The sequence below is a fragment of the Nanorana parkeri genome, unplaced genomic scaffold (genome assembly GCF_000935625.1).
Source record: "Nanorana parkeri isolate BGI_ZX_2015 unplaced genomic scaffold, ASM93562v1 scaffold33, whole genome shotgun sequence".
Lineage (NCBI taxonomy): Eukaryota > Metazoa > Chordata > Amphibia > Anura > Dicroglossidae > Nanorana > Nanorana parkeri.
This window is the reverse complement of record NW_017306301.1, coordinates 3,105,701-3,116,305: the sequence shown is the minus strand read 5'-3', so window position 1 is coordinate 3,116,305 and position 10,605 is coordinate 3,105,701. Positions and strand designations below refer to the sequence as shown.

General features: G+C 38.0%; 1 protein-coding gene across 1 annotated transcript in view; it reads left to right on the top strand.

Moving 5' to 3' along the window:
• The window catches only part of HOXC10 (homeobox C10), a 4,573-nt gene extending 3,759 nt beyond the window's left edge, over window positions 1-814 (top strand). The window contains exon 2 of the mRNA XM_018568808.1: window positions 399-814. Coding sequence (XP_018424310.1) covers window positions 399-676 — 278 coding nt within the window. The 3' untranslated portion in view covers window positions 677-814. The remainder of the gene's footprint in view (window positions 1-398) is intronic.
• Window positions 815-10,605: the final 9,791 nt, after the last annotated feature.

Genomic DNA, 10,605 nt, shown 5'->3' with positions numbered 1-10,605 from the left:
GCTCGGTCTATAATGATCTTTAGGTGAAAGCCCCCTTTGTTTGCATGATTTTGCAAGACTATCCGCTGCGATATGTGTGATATTCAATCAGCAGAGCAGAATGGGCAGGCATTTGATGTAAGTGAGATATCGGTTAACAGATTGGTCTCTGCCAAGTTCTAATGTCTGATCTCATTGCTGCAGTCTACTGCCTGGATTAGGGGCTATGCTAGAGGGGCTGTGGCATTGTACACTGCTGTTCTGTACATCTTTGTATAGTCCTTTGAGTAGACGACAGGAGTGTGCTCTAGCTGTGATGTCTTTATTGTCATACGAACGTATAACCTATATGTTTATCATAGGGCATCTTTGATCAGCTGTTTCAATGGATACTTATATGTAAATATTATCTTTAACAGAGGATATAAAGGCAGAAAACGCTGCAGGAAATTGGCTGACAGCTAAGAGCGGAAGAAAGAAAAGGTGTCCTTACACTAAGCATCAGACGTTGGAACTGGAGAAGGAATTCTTGTTTAATATGTACTTGACCCGTGAGCGCCGCCTAGAGATTAGTAAGAGTATCAACTTAACAGACAGACAAGTGAAAATTTGGTTTCAAAACCGCAGGATGAAACTGAAGAAAATGAACAGGGAAAACCGGATCCGAGAACTGACTTCAAATTTCAATTTTACCTGAGCTTTAAAATAGGGGGGGGGGGGGGGATCATTTTAATGCATGAACATATATATATTGCATCCTTGTTTCTATGTAAAGGTGGTCAGTGAGCCAGCTACTGAAATTGTATTTTTAAGTTATTTACATCCAGCACAAAAAGACCACGTTATCACACATCTTGCCATACGGTGCTTTAAATAAACATATGCGTTAAAATATAGGGGACAAAATGAGAAACAAAAACTTCGCTTTCTTACATCAGTGTAACCTGTATATTGTATCTGAAATCCGAATTAGCAAACGGAAATTTTTTTTCCACTTCATATTTAAATGATACAAGATAAAAAAAAACAGTATTGATAATCCTTTAAAATATACATTTCTCGTGTCTGTTATTTAAATACACTATGTATGTGTACTTTTTTGCATGTATTTTCCTTTGTGGAGAACAAAAAAATAAATTTCGTAGACCTAACATTACTTGACTGGTTCTTGCACTGCATTTGCACAGAAACCTGTTCTCAGGCAGACACCGTTCAATGTTTTCTCTTGATATCTATTTTATTAATATTTGTTAGGTTTTCTATTCTTGGAAGGCTTTTAGGAGACAATCTTAGCGGGTTTAATAGAAGTGAGAGACCATAACGTTGATTTAAATATTATCCAGGTGACCACAATAAGTCAAGGTCATAAAACAGTAATGTCAGGACAGTCTTGCTAAAGCGCTGGAGGTGGATTTTATGATCTGCAAATATAATGTGCCGCAGCAGTAAAAGATGCATTTAAAGGTGACTCCAGAAGAGGGAAGGGACATAGCCTGTGCTGCAATCTTTGGATACACACTACTTATGGCTTTGGGTGTTCTTTTTAAGAGAAAACAGTCTCTGCACATGGCAAGGGATAGCCAAGCACAGCACCAAGTCGTACAAAGGAATAAAAGTCTAATACCATGGACGAAGTGTCATCTCCAGCAGACAGAAAGGTAAGCTGCACGTTTGTCTCCACTATCTGGATATGATGTGATCTAATGTGGTTTAAACTGTTGATGTTTTTGGTAGGTGCATATTGAGTAGGTGTCTTGGTTGGTGTGTGGCTCCTAGGCTGGGGCTTTTGAAGGAGTGAGTGTCTTTGGAGAGTTTTCTTTTTTGTTTTAGCTGTTTTCGGTGTTTTTATTTGTTGTCTTTGCCAGTTATATGCCCGACGGTTGTTTAAAGAGCCTGCTCTAGGTATGCTGGCATTCGATTGTATTTGCTGAACTAGAAGAGGCATTCGTTATAAGAGGGTAGAAATGCTTTGTTTGAAATCACTGGACTCCTGCACACCTTGTCCTGCCTGTATGTGCTTTTTATTGGAGTCGGTCACGTCCTCACTCCCTTTGCACCCGCTGTGCTGTGTGCCTGCCTTTTCTGCACCTATCTCTAAGGAGACAGTAATTGAAAGCATCCGACCCATAACGGGTTAATGCATTTTACCTAGATCCTGTCTTGGGAAGACAGTGAAGAAGCTGGAGACTGCCTGCTAACATCAGATCAGGATGAGATTGAGCCACCTTGCTAAATGATTTGGATATCTGAGATCTGGGAAGGGAAGTGGTGGTGTAGGGAGGGGGCTGTGAATAGGCACATCCCTTTTCCTTATTAAGGGTTAGTAAATGAAAGAGATGAAAATATATAAATGAACCTGAGGGTATTTTCAGGAGGGTGCCATAAGCCAAGGAGATTACAGCATTTTACAACGGGTTTAGGCTGAGGACTACAAGCCTTGCTCTTGTGCGTGTAGCAGGAAGCCTCGTAAGAGGAATATTCCAGTCTTTACGTTTATTTACTTCGCCTTTGTTTTTGCATTTTTTTTTACTATCTTTGCTCCCTCCTCTTTATCTGACAAGGGATTTTGGAAGTTGCAGCTTTTCACCCAGCTGATCCGTGGTTTAGGTAGTTTCATGTTGTTGGGATTGACTGTTTTAACGCGGCAACAAGAAACTGCCTTAATTACGTCAGCTCGTCTTCATCAAGAACAACGATTTCCATTAAATACAGCAGACTCTGCGAGTGGCTTCCATCCTCAGAGGGCGACTGAACAGATCCTCTAAGGATGTCAGTACCGGGGAAGGAAGGGAAGGGAGCCAAGGTATCTAGCACTGAGCTCTACAGCCCCAGACATCTCTGCTGTAGGCTCATCTGCATCTCCTTTGCTATTGTTTCCGGGCAGAATGTGGCTTCTCAAATGATTGTGGCCAGACAAAAGGACTCTTCCTCCAGAAATCCTATTAAATTATTTAGTTATAGGCTCTAAACCGGAACACAATGGGTGAGCAGTGTCTACTAGCAATGGGAACAGGGGGTCGCATTTACAGATAGTTGTTAAATAGCTCATTTCATGACTTGCTGGATATGCCTGAGGAAGTAGAGGGGTTTATGTAGAAATATAAGATTTCTTAGCATGTGAGCAGGCGTTCAAAAGCCTGGGCATCTGTGCTAGTATGGAATTGTATACCGTATCCACCTTGGCTGAAGAAAGGGGTCTCCTGTTACCGTTTCAGAAACTTTCTCCTGACATGACCATTTTTTACCAGAAACAACATGAGTATGGCATGTGCAGCATAACCTCGAGAGCTTTAGACTTTGATTTCAGTGTGACCATTAACAAACTTTAAGCAGCTTGGGGGGAAAAAAACAAACCGAGATGCCTGTTGGTACCTTGCACAGGTTGTATAAAGGAAACATTTTTTTTCTTCCATATGTTGATTTCATAAATGCATAATTAATCAACCTGCAAATAAATACATTTTGTTGTGTAAAATAATGTAATTGTTTAATAAATATTTCCATCAATATATATATCTATAGATAATATTTCGTTAATCATTTAGAGAAATGGAAAGTAGATAAATACAACACAGAAAAGCAATACAAAAAATAAATTCTACATTAATTTCACGAGAGTCCGAACTACTGATTACTGAAAATTACCCCGAGTACTAGTGTGAGTACTTTTTTTAACACACAATATACATACATACACAATATCTCTCGATATATATAATCATATACAGAAAATCCACACACATAAACAATACACAAATCCATATATATTAATGTATGAAACACAATAATGTACACATATTTGTGGAGTTGGATATTGTTCTACTAGACTCACTAGAAAAAACATAACACATTTATAAATGCTATAAGTACAGACAGAACGACATACATACAACACACACACACACACACACACACACACACACACACACACACACACACACACACCACTACACGCATATATGTCCCAACAACCGAAAATCACGATTCTATATATGATTCAAAATGTCACATATAAAGCCTATGCAAACAATATTTAACATTATTGTTGATAAACATGAACACATACATGTGTTAGGTATATATATCGATCTAAAATATAACTAATGCATTCCTACAACACACTTGATCATGGTACTCTGATTGCATCTCCATTGTACATACATCTGAACATCATCTAAAGCTGTATTTATTGATTTCTCCCTCTCTTATCATTTATTGAACCCTAGCAGTTAATCCCTCGTTCCATTTTTTCCTTCAGTGACTGATCTGTTGGGCATAGACCAGGATTAAACAGTTTTCCTATGTAGGGCGTTCATTTTTGTGGATTAAGTTGTAGAATGTATTCTTTGTGCATTTCTCCATTGAACATTCCGTGAAGCAGAATTGACGCGGTGACCTCACTCTTTCTATAGTAAGGGACACCTTTACTTGTTCTCTCGGAATTGTTAGTAATGATGTTACTGTGAGCAGCAATGTGGGTGTCCAATAAAAATATTTTGAATTACAGTAATGTTTTCTCTTAAACCTGCCCATTCTTTGTATTACAGTCATTCTCAAACGTGTGAAAGGTCTCAAGGCCTGCAGCCTACAATTCAGACCATTAGCATTTTTCCAGTCTGCAGAGAGCCTCCTTAGGCATGTTGTATGATGCTTTCTTTGACCTGGAAAAATTGTTGCTTATTTCTGAGCACAAATATGTGTTTTTTTTTCCTTCTGTAATCTCGCGGAAGATTGCCTGATCCTCTTTAATAGCTTGGAGTTATATTGAGTCCTGTTTTTTTTTTTTTTTTTTACTGAAGTCCTTTAAAAATATAAAATAATAATATGTTACATCCTCCTATTTGCATAAAACATAAACCTTGCAGTCAGAGGCGCATACATATCTTCCGAACACATATTTGACATTAAAAATGAGGAACACACAAAACACACAAAAGGCTCAAATCAAAAAGCTAACACCCAGGACTTGAATTCTTAGTTTTAAAAGAAGTGGTAGTTTTTTTTCTCAGATGGGTCCAATTACAGTCACAAGGCTAAAATGTTATCCTTCAGCGTTCTGAATTGCGTTCTAAAAGCTACCACACACACACACACACACACACACACTATATATATATATAGATATATATATTTATATATACAAAACTGAAATACACACAAACAGTATATATACAGTAGTCTGACAAACACTCCAATGTGACCCACAATACAGTATGTGTGTATTTCAACATGCGCAAATATTCAAATGTTTCACACATTAAGAAGAACAGTCTGCATGCACAATTTGGATAGATTCTACGCTCAAATAATCTAGCTGATCTGTGTATCTATTGCAGTCTATACTTAATGACAGAGACCTCCAAGGCCATCCACTTTCATATAAACGTACATAATGGCCACGCCAGTTGCAGCCTTTATGTACTTGGTAAAGCTATTGCCATGTATACATAGATGTATGTTATATGGATTGCTCTTCTGATGAAACCTCTGTAATTATAACAGAAGAAAGAACTCTGCAGGACGACTCAGAGAAAGCAGATATGTCTAATTCCTCTCATTTTTCCCTTTTCTACTTTGACAAGTGCAGATATATTGTTTACTTGCTGCCAGTTGTTATAGTTGATTGATTTAGCTGGGCTCAGCCCATTGAGAAATTTTCTTTAGATTTTAAATGTTATTAGTCTTGACTGTGACTTATCACTGATAATGTGGAGGATTTCATAATTCTTCAGGCACATACTAACTACAAGGACAATATCAATTCAAGTGCATGGGGCTCCATTCAGACTTGTGATAGTTGTATTAAACAAAGCAGCATGATCTCTCCCTGCCAGAGCTGTGTGGGGGAAGAATACAGTCGGAGGATGAGCTTTTAAGGAAAGAGACTTTACAAACGAAAAATTGAAAAGGAACTTGGGGCTGTTAAGTAAATTGATCCTATAGGCTGTAATTGCACTGAAGAATTTTTAGTACACCGGTCTCAACACCACTAAAATTAGTCTGGAATCCAAAGTAATTTCACATGAAAATTCCCTCTAGGGGACTTGAGCCCTTTTACAGAAGCAGGTAAAGGCACTTTATGGCTGTAGTATTATCTCAAAGTCTTCTGTGGTCTTTTTCCTTTGATAGTTGATGTCTTGTGTACTTCCTAACCCCACACAAACAGTGCATTCTCTGTCTGTTGGAAAGCTAGCACCAATCATTTCATTGTACTCATCTGCCTATGTACTTTCTCACATATACGTGCCATTCACTTCTCACACAAGGGTTGGTCCTAGCTAGGCATCAATGCCCAGGCCGTTTCCTGGCTAGGAAACACTTTAAAGTCCATCCATATGTTGATTTGTTAAAATGTGAATGTTTTGGTGAAGTATGTAAGAGCTGTGTTCGTGTATACAATCTTACGCCTTAAAGCAATCTCCATGGGGCATTTCTAAGGCGCCTATATTGCCTTGAAACCCATAGGTCATAAAATGAATGACTTTATTTCCCAGTTTTATGGCAGAATGAGAGGAATATCAGTAATTGCTGGTATTTAAATGCATATAAAAGGCTTTACACCTTTACAGAACATATGCATTACATCTAGATCGTTGCTAGATTATTGGAGATCACATCACAGATCGCTGATAAATTATTTCTAGATTATTATGGATCACATGGCCTTGTCGTATAAATGATAGTTAGGCCACTTTAGATTGCATTGGAACCCTGCTCAGTTATATTCAGATCACTATGGGTCACGTACAAGTCCATATTAAAGTATGACTAGATCACTAAAGATTCCCTATAGGACATTAGTAAACAGATTTAGATCATAGCCAGACCCCTAGAAATCACAAGTAATTTGCTAATGAAGATTACATGTGTAGATCTATCTATCTATCTATCTATCTATCTATCTATCTATCTATCTATCTATCTATCTATCTATCTATCTATCTAACTGTCTGTCTGTCTGTCTGTCTGTCTGTCTGTCTGTCTATCTATCTATCTATCTATCTATCTTTCTATCTATCTATCTATCTATCTATCTATCTATCTATTATCTCTTTCCCTTTTTTATACCTTGCTCCCTTCCCCCCCTCTTGTCTATCTATCTATCTATCTATCTATCTATCTATCTATCTATCTATCTATCTATCTATCTATCTCTCTATCTAGCTTTCATGTATCCATCTATCTATTTAACTATCCATCTCTCTTGATCTATCTATCTATCTATCTATCTATCTATCTATCTATCTATCTATCTATCTTTATTTTTCTCTCATTACCTCTCTATCCCTTCCTTTTTCGCACTCTCACTCTTTCTCGCTTTTCCTGTCTGTCTGTATCTGTATCTTTTACTTTCTTTCTTTCTGTCTACTCTCTCTCTCTCTCTCTCTCTCTCTCTCTCTCTCTCTCTCTCTCTCTCCCCCCCACTCTCTATCTATCTATCTATCTATCTATCTATCTAGCTATCTTTCTATCTATATCTCTATCTCTATCCATCTCTATCTATTTACTCTATCTATTTCTCAATCTACCTTTCTCTATCTATCCATCTATTTTCCTGTCGCTCGATCTTGCTCATCTTTGAGCATTCTGATGTTGAGGTGCAGTGGATCACTTGCCCTAACATTTTCTTGGCCTGTTTACTAGCAAGAGAGATAAAGATTACACACAGATACAGTTTAAGAACATTATACACATAAAGCTACATTATGTAGTACAATGTAAACAAGTAACAAGTAGTACAATAAATGAAGCTATGACAGAAGAGTAGACTGGCAGACAACACAAGGACAGGACATTTGCCACAGTGCTGGGACAACTGCTTAATTACCTTGATAATGCTGAGCGGGCAATGCGTCCGGACTGTGTTAAGTAGTATTCAGCTGATATACCTATTTGTTTAAAATATTGCATGAAATATCCAAATAATGTCCAAAAATACAGCTAAAAGAAAAATGTTTATGTATTAAACCGAACTTGACGGTGTTTATTGAACCATACCATGGAGACAGCCAAGCCACAAAATGGGTGTTTGGAGAGCGCATTTGTCTGTCTGTCAAGTATGGCGTGAATGTGTCTGCTGCATGCAGACCAACAGCCGATGATGGATAAACCAGATCACTCAGAGTCCTTTGGAAATCCCAGGGACAAAGGGTGCTATGGCTCCCATTAACAGGATATTATATTGAGGTGACTCTTTTCGCTCCCCACCCCATCTGCAATTTTCAGTGCTTCCCCGTGTAAACTCATAAAACCTGCAATGGGGAGGGAAAGGGGGCCTTCACTTGAATGAGTTTGCTTTTTATTCCTCCAGGCCTGTGTCTTCAGGACTGTCTTGGGTATTTTTTTTTTACTCTCCAAGATGCTTGAGCCATCCTTCAATTCCCACAGCATTTCTTTTCATTTTTTTTTTTTTTAAAGCTAGCCTGCTCTGAAACCAGCTCTCAGGAATCAGTCAGAAATATACATACTGTAAACATCACAGATTTGCTAAGGAAATAGGTGTATAAAACCTTCCCAGGATGTTATTTATAGAGGCAAGTCAGAGAGGGAGTCAGTATGTACCATTTTAAACATGACAGTAGCACTTCAACATGAATAGACTAAGGGAGAAAGTTGCAATAAAATTTCAGGGGATCCCACATGGTAAAAGGAGTCATCAAATTTCCTGTGGAGTTGTTTTTTTCTGCTGTAAAGGAAACCTGTATATGGCAAGTGAACTCAATAGCCAGCCCAGAGCCAGGGAAAGACAACTGGACGTCTAGCTGTTCTTTGTAGGCCTGTAAGAAAATACGATTGGATATTGCATGTATGCAAAGCAGCACTGAGAATAACGTGCAATGGATATATCTTTTGAGGGAATTTTCTGCAACCAACAGATCCTGACTTGAAGCATGCAAGATAAACATAAAGGTAATGTGATCCATATTCTCTTTATAATGATGTAAGTGTTTAGTAACAATAACTTTTTTTTGTGTCTATGTGGCTATGCATTGTAAAACTGTGGATTTTTTATTTATTGGTCATGCCTGAGTATGATTATCTGCACTATTTTACCACGACAACATGTAAATATTCTGCATATTACTGTGTCAAGACTTGTGCGAATCACTGTGCTCTATGTGGCTGGACTATTTTAAAATGCTTCTTGTGTAAACTCCATTGGAATGATGGAAATGATTGTTCTTCATTCTGTGTTGGTTTGGGGGCATACAATATGCAGTGTGCTCATTTGAATATATTGTCAGAGTTTTAAAATGCATTTTGCCTCTAAGTGTACTAATAGGTCGCATGCTTTCACTTGTACTACATAGTGTGTGATACTAATGTAGTGCTTTCAGTCGTGCCTGCATGTGTACAGAGGTGCTGGGCATTCTGTAATATGCACAAATAATAGGGAAAAAAATGTGCACGGATTATGTGTAATACCAAGTCCAGAAATGGAAAGACGTATCTGTTAGTTTGAAAAAAAATTAACTGAGATTATTTTAATTCGTGATGTAAATGCTCACATTAAAATAGAGGGTAGTGAGCAGTTACGAGGCTGTGTAATGAGTGGAAATATATTCCTTACTTCATATTGCTCTTTCATTTGCAACTTAACGAAGCTCCAATAATCCTTGCACTGACAGAGCGCAGGGAAAGATGCTGCTTATTTTTGGTGTTACACAGTGGGAATCGTATGAATTAATAACAGCATTTGTTGTAGCGAATCAGCTGCTTGCCTGTATGTGCTATCTGTATAGATTTTGATGGTTTTGTAGTAACAGGGCACGCATTAAATATACATTTGATTATGGCTGTACAATTGTTTTATCTGCTCTTAAAGGTGATTTTATTTTTCTTTGTGGCATGCGTTTGGGGGGCTTCCTCTGTGGCAACGTAAATCTTCCAGATTTCAGAATCTTCACCATTATCTATGCCTACTTGCCCCTGTGTGCTGAAAATATGTATCATACAGCTATAGCTGGATAAAACAGGGCATAGCATATAGCACTCCTCGATAACGGATCTCTATTAGAGCATGATATAGAATCCGTCATTATTTACTGCAGCTCTGAATTTCCAGTGCAACAGTAAAAATGAGATTTATCAGCCATAAATGGACCCCTTATGTCCATAATTTGGAGAAATAACATAAGGTATTTCTTATATAAAGAAAAGCACTCAATCCACGATAGCTGCCCACTTGTGTGTATTTGCTGCCCTTGCCGGGGTTCCTCAGCTGAGTGTAAAGGAATTCCTACACACAATGAAAGGGCTATTTATTGACAGGACCGGTGGCACTGAAAGTAGTTCCAGGACATAATTCTTATGAAAATTTGTGCACTTTGTCTTCTTCACACCAGAAAATGAATGGGGAAACTTGCTGTAAGTTGTGTGGTTTTTTTTTTACAGTTGAAATCTAACCTTACAGTTTTTTTAATGAACGACACGTTTATGAACAATCGAATGAGCCTCGTAAATTTTTTATTGAAGGACATAAAAACATCCAAGGCTCACCAGACGAATAGAGACATCCACTGAAAGATGGGAGTAGCTTAACAGTTTTATTCTGTTTAACTGTGTCTGTGTGAGTTGCCTTTTCCCCCTTCTTCAACTCATGAGGCTTCCACTTGCTTGATTTTC